At 36.8% G+C, this 18,799-nt stretch overlaps 1 protein-coding gene across 26 annotated transcripts in view; it reads right to left on the bottom strand.

The window, feature by feature from the left end:
• The window catches only part of DLG2 (discs large MAGUK scaffold protein 2), a 2,053,927-nt gene that overhangs the window by 572,715 nt on the left and 1,462,413 nt on the right, over positions 1 to 18,799 (bottom strand). For all 26 annotated transcript variants that reach the window (XM_080687299.1, XM_080687274.1, XM_080687295.1 and 23 more), the window contains one exon: positions 12,778 to 12,902. In XM_080687299.1, the coding sequence (XP_080543425.1) occupies positions 12,778 to 12,902 (125 nt within the window). The remainder of the gene's footprint in view (positions 1 to 12,777; positions 12,903 to 18,799) is intronic.

Here is an 18,799-nt window from a genome sequence, read left to right as displayed (position 1 = left end):
TCTACCAATAACATACATATATGATTCATTTTATTTTTACTGGGCCTTAAAACTCAGTGAATATATTTCCTTTATTGTACCTGCCAATAAACTTTTAAAGGATTAATGTTCACTAATGAGTACTTTGTAGGGAGTCAGCAAGTGGAAGCGATTACTAGGGTCTACTCCCTTCTCCCAGAACAGACATACCTCAGAATTCCCTGACTGCAGCCCACTTCAGTGGCTGTGTGGACCTCTTTCTCAAGTTCACATTCTTAAGGGTTAATGATACAGGATTTATGTACAACCCAAGGCTCACAAGTGTTCAAAGAACAACTGTTTGCAGAGGGTGTGGATGAAGCTTGGAGTTGTAGTGTTACAGGCATGCCGCCGCTCCCCCCCGACCCCCACCCCCCGCCCTTCTCCTCATGGCACAGGAAGGAGCTGGGAGAAGGAAGATGTGATGGGGAAGGGACTGGAGTCTGCTCTCCCTATGCTGAAATTTCCTGGTGCAGAACTCTTAACATTTCTAAATTCTAACCTGGCTTTCCAGCCTCAGCTTCCTCTAGGAAACTAATGTGCAATGTACAGAGGTGGGTGTGTGGGGTGTGTGGAAGGGTGGAGGGATATCTTGAGAGTAAAGGTTGCCTGGCTTGGACAAGGCAGGGTAAAACCTGCCACAGCCCCTGCATAGGAGTTGAATTAATATTAAGTATCTCTAACATCTTTATTATTTTGACATCTAAATATTAAGCCATTTTGCAATGATCTGATGCTTGCACAAATCTAACCACATTAGGCCTTTCTAAATAATGGTATGATTTATAACTGTTCAGTAAAACCATTCTTGAAAATAATAGGTATTTCCATTGAACTAGAAACCAGGAGATAATTTGAAGCTTCCCCCCTACCCCCCGTCCTCTTCTCCCAAATCATTTTGCTTTGGTCTAGTTTCCAAAGAGCTAATTTGCTAAAATCAATATGGAATATAGTTTCAGAATTTTAGAATGACAACATGCCTTCTTGGGAAACTATCAGAAATAAGTAATAACACATACCTTATCAGCATTTAAAACTGTGATCAGCTCTTTGGTTATTAGGAATGTAATGAAGATTGCATCTTCTCCCAGGTACAGATTTAATCATAAAAAAAGGGTTGATTTTCTGGCTGTGATAATAGCATACCTAAACATCTCAGACTGTTCACAAAAGTCAAATGATCAGAATTTGATTTTTTTAAAATATAAGTTTATTGATTTTTTACAGAGAGGAAGAGAGAGGGATAGAGAGTTAGAAATATCGATGAGAGAGAAACATCGATCAGCTGCCTCCTGCACACCCCCTACTGGGTATGTGCCCTCAACCAAGGTACATACCCTTGACCGGAATCGAACCTGGTACCTTTCAGTCTCAGGCTGATGCTCTATCCACTGAGCCAAACCAGTTAGGAGAATTTGATTTTAAAACTAAAAATTCCCAATGATCCTCTTAGCTTACTCATTTTATGGAGAAAGATGCTAAGACTAAAAAGGATGTGTAACTGTCTCAAGGTCTCATTGCTGGTTAGTGGCAAAGATCCCCAGGTCTCTGTCTTATCTTCACTAGAGCAATTCATCTTATTAACTTTCAGACTGAACTGTAAATTTGAGTCTAAACCTGTGTCAGAAATTTGTCCCTACATGCAAAGCACTGGCTGGGATTTAATCAGAATATTTACATCCTCATGCAGCCAATTTTAAGGGAAATGAACCATCACATCTATGTCTTAACAATCCTATTGTGCCTTGGCCAGGAATCAAAATATAATTTTTTTTCCTTATGTATATTTGGATAACTGGACTTATAAAACTCAGTTTGAATAAATTCTCTTAAATTTTAATGCACTTCAGTGATTTGTTTCTGGCTTTTGTTGTTGCTGTTTTTAATCCTTATTCAAGAATAATTTTTACATTTATTTATTTATTTATTTTTAGAGGGAGTGGAAGGTAGGGAGGCAGTAGGGTAGAGAGAGACAGAGAGAGAAACATCGATATGATAGAAACACATTGATTGGTTGCCTCCTGCTTGTGCCCTGTCCAGGCCTGGGGATCACACCTGCAACCCAGGTACATACCCTTAATGGGGAATCGACTTGTGACTCTTTGGTACACAGGCCAGTGCTCCAACCACTGAGACACAGGCTAGGGCTTGTTTCTAATTTTTGAAAATATAAACTTTACTCAGAATCATTTTTATAAATTTTTGATATTTCAGCATCTGGAACAGAGGTCATATATCTGCTAGTTTGCTAGGAAATGGAAGCATGGTATAATATTTGCCAACTTTAAATATTACTCAGATCAGAAAGGCATGGAGCCTGAACTGAAGGTATTTTCTACTTGGTGAACAGATTCAACAACTTTCCTAAATAATGGAACTTTAAATGAATTATATCTGTAACTTGACAGCAATATAAAGAAGTGGTGAGCTTTCTTTAACTAGAAAATGATATCCTTAGATTTGTAAATAAGAATGAATATCTTATTTGTAAATAAGAATGAATATCCAGAAAAGAATGACTGGATATTTTTATAATAGTAATTTTTAATATCTTCTCAGAGTTGTGCAATCATTAGCACAGTTTTAGGACATTTTCATCATGTCCCAAAGAAATCCTATACTCATTACCAGGCCCTGAAAAACATTATTCCACTTGCTATCTTTATGGATTTCTGTATTCTGGACATTTCATAAAAATAAAATTGCACAACATGTGACCTTTTGTATCTGGCTTCTCTCACTCAGAATATTATTTTTAAGACTCATCTATTATGTAGTATGCATCAGTCCTTTTCATGGCAGAATAATAGTCCATTGTATGCCTATATGACAATTTATACATTCATCTGTTGATGGAAATTTAGGTGTTTATGGCTATTATAAATAATGTTGCTATAAACATTCATATACAAATGTTTTGTGTGTGGACATAAGTTTTCAATACTCTTTGGATGTATAACTAGGAGTAGAATTGTCGCTCATGTGGTAACTCTTAAATTTTGAGGAACTGTTTTCCATAGTGACTACACTATTTTATCTTCTCACAGCGGTGAATGGGGGTTGTGATTTCTCCACATCTGGCTAACATTTATTATTATCTAGTTTTTGAATTATAGCCACCATATTGAATGTGAAGTGGCATCTCATTGTTATTTTGATTTTCAGCTTATTAATGAATACTGATGTTGAACATCTTTTTATGTGATTGGTGGCCATTTGCATATCATTTTTAAAAATATCTATTTAAATCTGTGGTAGGCTAAAAAATGCCCCCTCCCCTTTCAGAAAGTTCAAGTCTTTACCTTTGACCTGTGAATGTTATACTATAGGTCAAAGAGACTTTACAAAAAGAAGGAGTTAAATTAAGAATCTTGTGATGGACAGATTATCCTGGATCATCTGCATGAGTCAAATGTAATCACTGGAGTCCTTATAAGGAGGCAGAAGAGTTACATTCAGAGAAAGGATATGATGACAGAGCAAAGGTTGGACTGATGCTCTTTGAAAAGGAAGACTTATGAGCCAAGAAATTCAGGTGCCTTAAAACAGCTAAGACAAGGCAAGCAAATTGATTCTCCCATGAATTATCTGGAACCATCCTGTTAAGATCTTGAATTTATTCCAGTTTAGGCTGATTTTAGATTTCTGACCTATAGAACGATAAGATAAATTTGTGTTAATTTGTGTCACTAAGTTTGTAGTAATTTGTTACAGCAGCAATAAGAAACTAATACAAAATCTTTTGCTGATTTTTAAATTAGGTTATTTGACTTTTTATTGTTGAGTTGTAAAAAAATTTTATATATTCTGGATACAAGTTTCTTATCAGATATATTACTGCAAAAATTTTTTCCCATTATGTGGGTTATTTTTTATTTTCTTGATGATATACTTATTATTTTTTTTTTTTAGAAAGAGCATGTGTGGGGAGAGAGAAAGAGAGAGAGAGAGAGAGAGAGATAGATAGAGAGAGAGAGAGAGAGAGAGAGAGAGAGAGAGAGAGAGAGAGAGAGACTGACTTGTTGCCTCCTGCACGTGCCCTGACTGGGGCCAGGAATGGAACCTGCAACCCAGATACATGCCCTTTACCAGGAATTGAACCCAAGACACTTCGGTCCATGGGCTTATGTTCTAACCACTGAGAAAAACTGGCCAGAGCTCGATGTCCTTTGAGACATAAATGTTTTAATTTTGATGAAATTTGATGTATCTGTTTTTTTCTTTTGTTCTTGTATTTAAAATAAGGATTTAAAAATATTTTTTATTTTAGAGAGAAAGGAAGAGAGCTAGAGAGAGAGGGAAAAAGCACTGATCAGCTGTCTCCTGCAGGCCCATAGTGAGGATACACATAGCCTGTAACCTGGGCATGTGCCCTGACTGAGAATTGAAGTATAACCTCTTGATGCACTGTACCACACCCAAATAACTAAGCCACACTGGCCAGGGTTGTTCTTGTGCTTTTGGTGTCAAATCAAGAAACTATTGCCTAATCCAGAGTCCTGAAGATTTACTCCGATGTTTTCTTCTAAGAGTTTTACAGTTTTAACTTACATTTAGGTCTGTGGTATACATTAAGTTAATTTTTGTGTGTGATATGAGGTAGGGTCCCAACTTAATTCTTTTGCATGTGCATATTCAGAAGTCCTGGCACAATTTGTTTAAAAAAGCAGGGTTGGGGGGGAGTTTATTTGCCATAAGACTATTTCATTTAACCCATAGAAGGATTTCTCTGTTTAGATTACATAACAGTTGACCAAAATAGGAAAACTATTGTAGATGCTTTTCCAGTGATGACTGTACGTGGGTGCCTGGTGTTCTACCAGGTGCAAAGCTGAAATTATTCTTGTTTAGTAATTTTCCTGTGTAGTTCTAAATTGTTGGGAACTTGTCATTACCAGTCACCATGGAACCGCTTGCTACGTTATTTTTTTCTTCTCAAAGCAGAATGTCAACACATTTAGAGCTGATATTGATGGAGAAAATTAAAGGACAGAAAGCTGTTCCCTCTCATCCCTTTTCATTCTTGTGGGCAGAGATAGAAGGAAATAATCCATAAGAATAAGTCCACTGATATCCCAACCATACATTTTTCTAAGGAGGGTGTTCTTGTAATTCGCACTGCATAATGAAGTCCCTTCTCATGAAGAAACTAGAGGACCGATGCATGAAATTCGTGCAAGGGGCTTGGCCCTTGCAGTCCCAGCTGCCTTGACTGGCCCTCGCAGCCCCTCACAGCCTCGGCCAGCCCTCGCAGCCCCAGCTGCCTTGGCCAGCCCTCACAGCCTGGCATCGTCCAAAAGGTTGTTCGGACGGTCATCTGGGAGGATGTCTGGATGGTCGTTCTGCTGTTCGGTCTAATTAGCATATTAGCTCTTTATTATATAGGATTGTTCATGTCAGCAGTTGGGCTTATGTGCTGTTTTGGCCTCAAAACAATGATTAAAAAAAAGTTCAAGTGGCTTTGAAGACACTGAGAGTTTCTGTCTTCCAATGGAAAATGTAGTATAATCACAGTCATTTGGTGCAACAATCAGTTGGGTTTCAGTGGAAACTGACAGGTTGGATTTGGTGACTCATGAGGTTTTCGTTTGCAAACATCCAAACTCATGAATGTTAAATGTGAAGAGGAACTCCAAGGATTTAGCCATCTCATGCTGTTTCACTAACTGAGAATCTTTTATTTCCTTAAACAATCTGAAAGTGAGGCTTGGGCATAAGTTTCACACTATAATGCTTGGTAGTTGCTCCCTTTCTTCTGCTTGTTGCTTTTCATCGGCACAGACAATGTTTGAGCTTAAGATTGCCTTCTCCATTTTCAAGTTGTGTGAGGTCTTCAGTTACTGATGATCACCAATCATTTCTTCTTTCCCTTTCCTCTGTCCCTTTTCTTTCACTCCCTCTCTCTCTTTCTCCTCATGTTCTTATTTTAAAATCACTAGAGAGTTAATGGATATAAATTATTAAAAAATAAAAAGAGTAAACTGCCAAATGATAGCCAAAAGGGCAATGGAGTAGTTTATACACAGAGATTGTATTCTTAAAACATTGGTCCTTGACCTCTCATCTTTGATCAGTATAGTGAAACCTCAGTGTGATAAGTATTCTTGTTTGAAATCAACATGTATGTTATCCTGGCTTTCATAAGGACAAATCTAACCTTACCTGTAAACAGACACAGAAGGAATAACTGAAGCAGTGGACTTAGAGGAAACTTGTTTTTTCCATCTTGTCTGGGAGTAGAAATGATTGTGCTGAGGGCCAAGAGATTAAATTGTGTCCCTTGTCAGGAAATTGGCAAGCAGCCATCTTTTCTGCCTGCTCCTATACGCTGCTTTTGTGCTGTGGATGGGCTTAATAAATGCGCTGTGGTGTAAATGTCACTGCTGCATCACCAGGCGGAGGTTGTCATGTAATAGCTCTTCCCCAGGATGACAGACCAATATTGGTCCTCAGCAATCCAGGGACTTGAAGCCGCACAGAGGGCATTTTTATGGTTGGTTCAAAAGCAGAAATAAAAATCATTCTTTAAGGCATGGAAATATATCCATTTTCCTCTGAAAGAAAACCTAGTATTCTTTTAAAAATGTTCTTACTTTAAAGGTAGGTAATGCTATCAAATTTGAATGACTATTTCTAGAATAAAAAATACAAATGACAGTAACATTTTCATGCTATCTTTTTAAAAAAATTATCTTTATTGTCTTAGTAACATTTTTTAAAAGTTCCATTTTACTGTTAATGAAAAAAAAAAAAGTAAAGCAAAGAAATACACCATTGTTTGCCTTGGTAAACAGCCCAGAATTATATATATGTAATCCCATGCAATACTGACAACATATAATAAAAGAGGCCCGATTCAAAATTGTTGGTGGATGTAGAATTTGTTACAATATTTTTGGAAAGAAATTTAGCAATATGTGTAAAAATTCTTTAAAAGGCTCATATTTTCGGTTCAGAAATTTTAATACTAGAAATATATCCTAAAGAAATGAAGAGAAACAGTGTCTTCCAAAAGATTGCCAGTTATTAAAAACTAGAGGCCCATTGCATGAAGATTCATGCAAGAATAGGCCTTCCTTCCTCTAGCTTCGCTCCCGGCTGCCCAGGAGCCTTTGTAAGCCTTTGCTCCCGGCTGCAGCAGAGAAGCCAAGCCTCTTCAGTCTTCAGTCTTCAGTCTTCTTCAGTCTTCAGTCTTCGCTCTGTGCTTGCATATGCAAATTAACCTTCCATCTTTGTTGGGTTAATTTGCATACTCACTCCTGATTGGCTAGCGGGCATCACGGATGTATGGTCAATTTGCATATTTCTCTTTTATTAGTGTAGATGTTAAAAAAACAAAAACACCGTAAATTCCTAACAATGTGAATAGTAAATATATTATTAAACAGCAATTAAAATATTTATAAAAGTTTTTAATGACATAGGGAAAGATTTATGAAATAAGTTTATAGGAAATTAAACAAATGTTAAATATTAGAGCCTAAGCTAAACTAAATAAAAAGCAAAATAGCAAAAACAAATAGCAGAAATAAATGTACAAAATATGTTAACAGTCATTGACTCTATTTAGTGTAAAAATCAATGTGTTGAGTTTTGTGTAGTTTGTCTACTTTTCTGCATTTTATACATATGTTAAAAGGACAATTATTATATCCATAAACATACATGCACAAGGAGTTATATTTAAAAAAAAGGTTGCATGGGAAAAAGACCACTTTAGAGAAATTCATCCAAACCACCATATGCTCTCTTAGCTTTCATCTCCCATTTCTTCTCAGGCTCTGGCTCTCTCCCTTATGCCAACTTAGTCTCTCATTTTCAGCCACCACATGTAAAAACACATCTCAACTAGTCCCTGTGTCTTTTGTCCCCACTCTTGGGGGACTGCTTTCTTCCCTATTTCTGATCTTGGTCCCCTCCCCCCTTTTTTCTGACTATTTTTGCTTCCAGGTGTGTGAAGGCCTGAGACTAGTCATAAGGCCTGACCAGTGTTTCTGAGGTTTAGAGTATGGTAGTACTGGCAGCAGCTTTAATGGGCAAACCAGTCTGCAGCCCAGCCGTAAGTGAATTTCAGGGTCCAGAATTTCATGGTGTCTATATCAGTTTTTTAATTTCTGTGTAACAAATTACCACACATTTAATGTCTAAAACAACATATATTTAGTAGTTCAGCGTTTCAGTGGGTCAGGAGTCTGGGGACAGCTTAGTAAAGTCCTCTGCTCTGAGTCCCACAAGGCTCCAGTTAAGGCGTCACCTGCATGTATTTCTTTTGGGAGCTCAGCATCCTCCTCTGAGCTCAAGTGGGTATTGGAAGAATTCAGCTATATGACTGCCAACTCCCATCATGCCAGCTGTGGACTGCTGTCAGCTCCTAAAGGACTGGGGACTGCTCTCAGCTCCTAAGGTTACTCTCAGGTACTTCCCATGTGGCTTTCTCCATAGGTCTTCTCACAACATGGGAGTTTGCTTTATCCAGGCCAGTAAGACCATCTGTTTGCCTTTAAAGTTCTCACTGGGTTAGCTCAGGCCAACACAGGATAATCTCCCTTTTGACTAACTCAAAGTCAACTGGTTAGAGACTAAATTACATCTGTGGGAAATCTCTTTTTCCAAATAAAGTAATATTACCACAGAAGTGACATCCCCTTATACTCAAAGGCTCTGCCCACACTCAAGGGGAAGGAATTAGAAAAGGATGTGGGTCACTGGGGATCATCTTAGAATTCTATCTGTCATAAGGGTACCTTCCTGGCTGTCACAGACTTGAGGCTCAAGTTCAGTATTCTGCACACTGAGTTGTATTGATGGCCTATGAATTTTACACAACTCCTTCATATTTATGATTTTATTTAATCCTTACCTCAGCTTCCAGAGAAATATGCTCCTATCTCCAATTTACCAGGGAGGAAACTCGAGGAAAGAGAGCTTAAAAAGAAGTCCAAGGTCACATAGCTAGAAAATAGAACTTGAAACCCAGATCCTCTGACTCTAAATAGTATGCTCTTTCTCCCACATCACTTTTCTGGAGCAATCACTGAGACAGACCTGAGTTCAGTTTGGAGCCTCACCTAATTAGGGAGAAAGTCACCTCTCACCTCATCTGTGTCTGTAGTACAACATAGAACTTAAAGACAAAATCATTAGAGTCAGACTGCCTGGGTTCAAATTCTGGCTCCAACATTTATAAGCAAGTTACTTATTTTTTCAGTTCCTCAATGATCTTATCTAAAAAAATGGGAATAATTAAAGTATAGTCTAATGGAGTTGTTGTAGATTTTAAATTAGTTAATGTCAGAAAAGTATTTGACACATTGAAGCACTACATTGGTCTTGGCTATTATTATTATTGATCTGACTATTATATATTGACTAATGTAGAGCCCGGATTACTACTCTACATTGAAGCAACCCATCAACTTGCTTTTCTGGGCTTTAGCTTATCTGCAATTTTTAATATTATTTAATTGTCAAAAATGTAATTTATAATGGAAAAGATACATTTAAAAGTTTTTAAAGTCTGTAACCCACAGGGAAGACCAAAGAACTAGTCAAGTAAAAACAAACAAACCCTGTTTTGTCTATTTACTTTTTTAAAATGAGGGAAACACTGAAGATTCAGTTGACTGTAGAAAGTTGAGAATAAAAACATAGAAACATTTTTAGTATAATATCAATTTTTAAGTGGGCTTTAATTCCATATTATGACCAAGAGAAAAAGAGATGGAAGCAGATAGGAACAGGAAGCTGAGGGAAAGAGATGGAGGATGAAAGGAACCTGAAAGAAAGTTAGAAAGGATAAGATGAAAAAGACTAGAACAGAGAAAAAGAGAAAGACACTGAGGCAAGAGCAGAAAAGCGTCTACTGAGAGATAGAGATGGAGATAAGAAAAAGGGGAAATATTGCTAAAATTTATTGAGCCAATACAAATATCAATGGATAGAGGTCACAAGGAAGAAAATTGTGGCTCAGTAGAAAAATAACAAATTTTATAATGATTAGAGTTTCCTTTAACATTGTGAAAACTTTACCTTTGGGAGTTTTTAGGCAGAGACCACATGATATAGGGGATTCTACTATTAAATGAGACATCAGAGAGTACATAAGTGACATCCGGGACTAGTTTTTGTATGTATGCAAAGCTAGTTGAATGATCTTCTAAAAGTCTTTAAGCCTAAATTTTCCGAGTCCATATTATAATAGCCGTAATAATAGTACATACTGTTGTCAGTATAGATGCTTGTGTGTCTGTGTTTATCTATATTTTATTTCTATCTATCATCTATCTATCTATCTATCTATCTATCTATCTATCTATCTATCATCTATCTATCTATCATCTATCTATCTATCTATCTATCTATCATCTATCTATCTATCTATCTATCATCTATCATCTATCTATCTATCTATCTATCATCTATCTATCTATCTATCATCTATCTATCTATCTATCTATCTATCATCTATCTATCTATCTATCTATCTATCTATCTATCATCTATCTATCTATCTATCTATCTATCTATCTATCATCTATCTATCTATCTATCATCTATCTATCTATCTATCTATCATCTATCTATCTATCTATCATCTATCTATCTATCATCTATCTATCTATCTATCTATATCTATCTATCTATCTATCTATCTATCATCTATCTATCTATCATCTATCTATCTATCTATCTATCTATTATCTATCTATCTATCTATCTATCTATCTATCTATCTATCTATCATCTATCTATCTATTTATCTTAGCACAATGCCCCGCATGTGAAAAAGCTGAATAAATATAGGCTATCATCATGTGCATTCTCTTTACAACTATAGAATGCTGTTTCCAGAAGAGCAGAACGTCCTTTTATCTCTGTAGGCATACTATGGTCACCCATGCTAGCAGGCAAAGAATGGTGGCACTCTCAGAGATGCCACTTTCCATTCTTAACTGTAGGCAAAGCACGTAACATAGAGTACAAATTCATGATTGTGGTCCATCGATTTCTGAATGGTCCTCTAACAGCTCTATTCCTAAACCTTTGTAATGGAGCTTATCCAGCATCCAGTATTAGCAAATCCAATGCCCATCATGGCTCACAGAATGACACAGCATCTATTTCAAATTGTTCACTCTGTAGCATGGATATTTCCTCACTCAGAAATTAATTTCCTCAAATCAGCTTGAAAATCCTATTGTCAAAAGCATGTGTTTCCTGAGAGTCACTCATTTCTTTCTTGTTGAGAGGAGATGCAGATGTACCTGAAAAAAAAATTGTGATTCTCTTCTACAAGCTGCAAAGATGCAGCTGTCAAAAGTAATCACTTCGTCAGAAGAATTAAGTAGAGTACAACAGTGTCCTTAGCTGCTTCATAAAGAAAACAGTAAGCTAGCTAACTTATGCTAAATGGAGAAACAGACTGAGGAAGGCCAACAAAGCTTACATTGCTGCTACTTGGGTCATTGTCCTCACAGTGGCTCCATGCAAGCTAAAGCTATACTTAAAAGGACTTTGCTTGTGCTACCCTCCTCCTTCCTCTTCTCATTTATTCTCCTCCTTCCTCTTCTCATTTCTTTCACTCATTCATTCATTCATTCATTCAAAAACTCATTCTTTCAGCAAGAATTTATTGATTCACTTTTATATATAACTGCCTGGGCTGAGAGGATTTACAATCTGGTAGAGGCGCTAAAATAACATGAGGACATTATTTTCTTCCCAAGGAAATGTCTCCTAATTGTCTCCAATCCACAATCTCTTTTTGCTAGTGTTTTGACCTCAGATAGAATTTTATTTACCAACTGCCCCATCTGGGTAACTCTTAATTCCCCAAATAATCTTCAGTTCTTCAAAGAGAGGGGCCCTGACTCAAGCAGCTACTACTCTCACCTGAGCAGTATCTGGCTCCATTCCATCCAACTACTTAATCTCACCTTGTGGGCATCATCCAAGCCAACTTTGTTTCCCTCTTTGTTGGGACAACTTGCTCTTTCTCCCTCTGTTTTCATCCACATTTGTGGTGTTAGTGAAATTTTATATATATATATTTGATTTCAGAGAGGAAGGAAGAGGGAAAGAAAGATAGAAACATCAATGATAAGAGAGACTGCCTTCTGAGAGACTGCCATTTATCGACTGCCTTCTGCATACCTCCTTCTGGGGATGGAGCCAGCAACCCGGGCATGTGTGCTGACCAGGAATCAATTGTGACCTCCTGGTTCATAGGTTGACACTCAACCACTGAGCCACATTGGCCAGGCTTAATTATTTTTTAAGACACAGAAGGGAATCTTCCTTTGGAACAGTTTTATAGATGCTGTCCAAACTCCTACCAAAGACCTTATAAATCTATAAGGTCTGAATCTATAAATGTATACAGTGTCTATAACATTGCATTATTTGCTAATATTATTTAAAATATATTATTTTTCTATACATTTTATTATTTTCTCATCAGCTCATAGGATTCTTCTGTCCAACCACACTGAAGGCTCCATGGAACAAAAGACATATCTGCATCCCCTTGTCACAGTGCCTGGACCACTATTGAATATGGCAGCCATCAATAAATTAAATACTACTTGAAATTCAATAAATAATAAGAGATCTGCAAAGTCGTTACAGAAAGCTTACTTTAACAGCTTTCTCTTTGAAGTACAGAACTTTTGTGGAATTACTATTCTCCAAAGGGACAAATGTATCTCACTGATATGGCAGATTTACTTTCCAAATAATTCTAACATTTCAGTTCTTTACCTGAGTCTGCCATCCTCTGCTGCAGCACCTCCAGGTATAATCTTCGTAATAAATATGCCAGGGTCATCTCCAATATGGGGATTATCGGTCCCTCCGGCAATACTGAATCCCAGGCCAGAATTCCCCTGTAGAAACAATAAGCAGATATTAAATGATGTAGCTGTCACCTACACTCTGTGGTCCCCCTTGCACTCTGTGTTATCATCTTACTACTTAAATGGAAATCAGGTGATAACAGTCTTGTGTGCAAAGCTATAAAGTGCACCGTCAGCAGACAAAGGAAGGTCAGGAAAAATACTCGTTTGTCCCTCCACCACAAGCATTCAAGGGCCATATATTTTTGCTTTTAAGAAATGCTTCCTTTATAGAGCAATTAAAATGATCATTTTTAAGTAGAAAATAAAAGCTTACAAATTGAGGAATATAGAAAGTACAAAAAGTTATTACTGTCAATTGTACTAATTATAAATGTGAATAAAGAATGGAAGAAAACGAGTTATATGAAAATATTTGATTTGGTAGCATAGTGAATTTGTGGTATTTACATTTTATTATTGTCAGTATTGTTGCTTTGACCATGTTTATCCATCAAATAACTGTGTTCCTATGTATCAAGAAACTTGGACTTCTGAAGTCAGAGTCCCTTCCATAGTCGTAATAAATGTAAGATACTTTGCAGTTATAGGTAGGTTTTTATTTGCAGTAGATATAAAAAAGGGATGCATTAATTCTGCAGCAGGTAAATTTGAATAGTTTATATTCTAATAAAGCTTTCATCTTAAGTGTACATATAACCTTTTGAAATTTGTATGTAAGACAATTAAAATCTCCCTGAAATTCACAAATCTTCTTACCTAACATATTTCTTAATATATTAAGTATATTTCTTTTTTACTTTTTTCTTATTTTACATTTCTTATTTTATAGTAGAGACTGGATGCACAAAATTCGTGCAAGGGGCTTGGTCCTCACTGTGTCCCCTGCCCACTGGTCATCCGGAAGGTCATTCTGGAAGGTTGTTCCAACATCAGGTCTAATTAGCATATTAGCTCTTTATTATATAGGATATTCTTTATTATATATGTAATTCTTAATATCTATCTCCACTGCTATATTACATCCGGAAGGTCATTCTGGAAGGTTGTTCCAACATCAGGTCTAATTAGCATATTAGCTCTTTATTATATAGGATATTCTTTATTATATATGTAATTCTTAATATCTATCTCCACTGCTATATTACATTTCCATATTACATTCATATTTTTTTCCTAATTTGCATTATATTTTAAATTGTTTCCATACAGCTAGGTAGTCTTCATAATTACCCATTTTATTTTATTATTATTTTTATAATTACTCATTTTAAATGACTAAATAATATTTCATCAAGGTCATATACCACCATTTATTTATATAGTCCCCTGTCACTGGATATTTAATTTCTCTATATACTCTTATGACAAAGAGAGCTTACTAAATTTATGATCACTTGATTAAATTCTGCTCTTGGGTAAAAAGAGATAAGGACTAAGAACTAAGTAGTTAATGCACAAAAGTTAATTAGGGCATGCAATTAGTCAAAAAAGTTCAAAGTTAAGATAAGGTCAGCTATAAATTGACATTATATCATGGCAGACATCAAGGTAATGTTTAGCAAATTTTATGGATTGAATTAATAAAACTCTAAATTCCAGAGGGTTGTGTTCAGAATTGTACATTTACACTGAGAAGTTTAAAGTAATAATTCAACCACAGTAACGAAAATCCCTTATCTTTTTACTTCTAACATCTATCAAATTTTGTTTGTTCTTTGAAAAACTCCTGTGCTCACTGAACAGAGATATTATTGGTAGCAGTCATGTAATCATGAATTTAATCTTTATTAAACACCAGTTCTATGCCTGACACTAGACTAGGCCCTGGCACTACAGCAGAGAACATGTCAATTGATGAGGCACATGAAAGGGAAGTACAGAGCACAGGACTGAGTAACAGGAGAACCAAGCATAGGGACTTTTCCTGAAGGTAAATAGCAGTTAGTTACTTTTAAGAGGGTCAGTGTGAGAGCTGGGGAGAAGGAAAGAATGTTCCAGCAGATAGAAGAACATATGTAAAACCCTGAAAGGGGATGGCGGGCCCAAGGAACAGACAGTAAGGCTGGAACAAAGAAAGGAAGGAAAGCCAGATTGGATGAGTCTTTATCATGAGATTCTCCAGAGCAGAATGTATATAAATCCACTTTTGCCTTCATGAAATTCAATACAGAGCAGAAAAGGCATTGATAATGTGGCATCTGGTGATCAACTACATTGTCATGTGTATAGCCACCAAGATAGCATTTAGGTGATTTATAAGGCAGTTTATCTAAGATCTAGGGATTTTGGAAAGAAAGGTAAGTATCTTCGATGCAATTTGGTTCTAGCTCCAAGAACATTGACTGGAGTACATTGATCTTACTAGAGTTGGCACCTCAGGGATAATAATTTCTTGATTAATGTGGATAGGGAAAGGAGGCAAGCAGAGATTAGGAGATATTCAAATGCTTTCTCCTAACAGTATCAATATTTTGGAAGAGAGCGCTCAAACTTGTCATTTGACAAAGATAGTCAAAATCTAGCTCTTAATCTATTTTCCTTATTCCTAGTTTTACACATTCACCCATGGAACACTGAACTGCTGGCTCTTTCTTGCATAATCTATACTATAATTTCTCTCTGGGCCTTTACTCATGACGTTTCCTCTACCAGAAACTTCCCAACTTCCCCTTGACTGGTCAATTTCTTCTTCTCATTTTCTAAGATAGGGTTCAGACGACATCTGTTCTAGAAAATATTAAATGAACAGCCCAACTCCTCTTTTCTGGGTAAGTCATTCCTCTTTTGAGTTTTTGTAGATGTCTATGCTATCTATGTAATGCACTGTGTTATTTTGAAGTTATATGTTTATGATTCTATCTTTCCATCAAACTGAGCTTCCAGAAAGCAGGAACTGTGTTCTTATTTGTTTCTTGGTGCCTTGTTTGGCACATAGTATTGTTAAATAAATATTTGATGAATGAAATAACAGACAAACAACCTTACTGAGAATATTCAAACTCTAATGGGAAGATTCAGCAAGAACACAACAGAAGTCCACAATGTGTTAAGGAATGCAATGTAGATAAAAGCAAGTTTGTACTCTGTGGCTACAACAATAAAAATGGAAAGTCTAGCTATACAAAGTGTGGCTTAGGTATAGGATGATGAGACAGAACTGTCCAAATTGGGAATAGGCTGTTTTGGAAGGGAGGGATTGCTCTTCACTCAGTGGGCAGCTGGCTAGTCACTGGACATGAGACACCCAAGTTTCCATTGAGAGTCAAGCTGGATAACTTTAAAAATTTTCTTTTGGTTTTCTGGCTAGATTTGTAAAAAGGCTCTTTTTGTTTACAGAGAAAAAGGAATGCATTAGGAACCTTTAGAGGAAGAGGTAGATCACTGTCGCATTTTTATTTTTAAAAAACATATTTTTATTGATTTCAGAGAGGAAAGGGGAGGGAGATAGAGATAGAAACATCAAGGATGAGAGAGACTCATTGATTGGCTGCCTCCTGCATGCCCCCCACTGGGGATCAAGCCTGAAACCCAGGTATGTGCACTGACCAGGAATTGAACCATAACCTCCTGGTTCATAGGTCGATGCTCAATGACTGAGCAACACCTGCTGGGCCACTGTTGCATTTTAAAAACTTATTCTTTGAATAGATAAATCTTCGAAATAATGGCTTTGGTGAAAATGTGGCAACATCTAACCACTGTTTTGAGAGTTAACAGAGAAGATGGTTGCTCTGGAATTTACTAATATACACTGCCTTGCCCTCAAATCCACTCTGAAGAAAAAGAATAAATGGATCAAGGAGTCCACAATGAAAAGAGAGAGGTAGAGATGGGGTGTACCTGTATTTCTGGTTCCAAGGTTCCCAAAAGCTTTTGTGTTTCAATTAAAACCAGTCTGCCAGCTGGGCCTGGCCCGTCTCCAAGGTTCTTTAGAAGAGGTTCATCTAAATTCAACTAAGGAAATTATTTAAAGTGCTTTCCCATCTACCCCATTTGTTCTCTCCCGCCTTCCCATTCAGGCCTCTGCTAACAGCCAGCGGCATTCAATGGAGAGAGAGACACAGATAAAAAGCGGCAGTGAAATTATCGCCTGCTGTTCTATGGCTGAATCACTCCAGTCCCCTGACAATCATCCTGGAGCCAGCCAGCTGCAGGGGCAGACCCCTGAACCTCTCTCCTCTGAGCAACAATCTCTCCATGGGAATGGGCATGCCCCTGGCTAATACTCTTAGATTCTGAATATTGTGACTAATTAACCAAGTGTTGATATGTGACCCAATCAATGGAAACTGAGACGTGGCATGCTGGTGAGGGCAGCCCCTGTACAGAGTTCTGGGTGGGCTGCTGTTCCCTTGCAGTTGGGCAAATTCCATGACTGATGGATGAGGCTGGCATGGAGCATTCTTCCTTCTCATTCCCAGCCCTCCACATTAGCTGATTCTTGTCCAGGAGCACAAGTCCATTGCCTAGCCAAATGGTACTTCCTCTTTCATGCACCACACTCCTTCCCTCTTAGAAAAAGAATCAGTAAAAAGGAAAGACACTTTGCCGCTTAATTGATGATTGCAAATATTAATACAATATCCTCAGAAAAGCTCCTCTTTCATTAAAAGTGTGCTCTCCGAATGAAAATTACACTCCCCAAAAATGGGGATATAAAAAAGAGAAAAAACCCCCACAAAGATATAATCATATGCATTTATAGAAAGTTCTATTGACAAGGAATTTCTTTGATGTTTATAAGTTAAGCTACTAATTTAAAATACTGTTTAATGTAGTAATTTGTTTCTAGAATTTATCCTAAAGAAATGAGAGATGTGTGCAAACATTTGTGTTCAGTGTGGTCACAGTTTTGTTTCCAATATAAAAAACAAAACAAGCACAACTCACAGCTACAAGAAGTTCTCAGTCTAGAAATAGGAGATGCCTGTTTTCACTTACAACCTTGAGGAGTTGCATTTACAATGTCCCAAAGTTTGCTATATTAAATTGCATTTAACTGGAAGCTGCTGAGTAGAGAAGCCATCAGGAGATCTGCATTTGAGGACTGATCACTGTACTGGTAGATTTGGTAGCTCATTGGACTGGTAATTTGCAGAAAAGGGGTTTAATGGGATGGGTGAGTGTGGAGAGGAAGCATTTTCAACAAACAAGTAGAAAGAGAATGCCAGATTACAGCAGGTCAAATAACTAGAAGCAGTAAAGGGTGATACAGTAAAGGTAGATTGCTATTTCCGTGAAATAATTTTGTTCTGAGAAAAGATATGTTGTAATGTCTGATGAGAAGGAGGCAGAGTAGAAGAGATTTTAGAGGATGGTGGAAGGGGACTCAAGCATGTCTGTGAGCTAAAGTGAAGTGCTTGAAAAAGAAAACTGAGGCTAGAGAAGAGATGGAGAATACATGCGAAGGAGGAGTGAGGAGGGAGAAAAGTACCTAGAGTCCAAATTCTTTGAGTCCTACCATGGATACTGGTTAAATATATGTGGTAGCTATAGCCACATCAAGGAATATAATAGTATTTTTGAAAGGAAAAAGATCTTTGCAATACATCTTTCAATAAAGAAAATAAAATACAATATAGGATTTAAATTGTGATCTCACTTCGTAATATATATATATGCATAGAAAAATTCTGGAATATGTGTCTACCAATATGTTATTAATGGTTCTCAATGGATATGAAAAGTATAGATTTAAAAACTTTTATCATTTTAAGAAAACCCATTTTTAATTTTTCTTATAAATATACCTTACTATAAACACACACATACACATTATTCTTGTAAAACCTGTCTAAAAAAGGAACAAATAATAGTTTGTTTTTTGAGAACATATGTCATTTTTGGGTAGGCAGAGGGATACTATTCTGAGATAAGAATGACCAAATTCCTATAGATAAATGTCATTTTTAGGTGAAAGAAGT

The sequence above is a fragment of the Plecotus auritus genome, assembly GCF_963455305.1.
Source record: "Plecotus auritus genome assembly, chromosome: 9".
NCBI classification, from domain to species: Eukaryota; Metazoa; Chordata; class Mammalia; order Chiroptera; family Vespertilionidae; genus Plecotus; species Plecotus auritus.
This window is presented reverse-complemented; position numbering and strand designations above follow the sequence as displayed.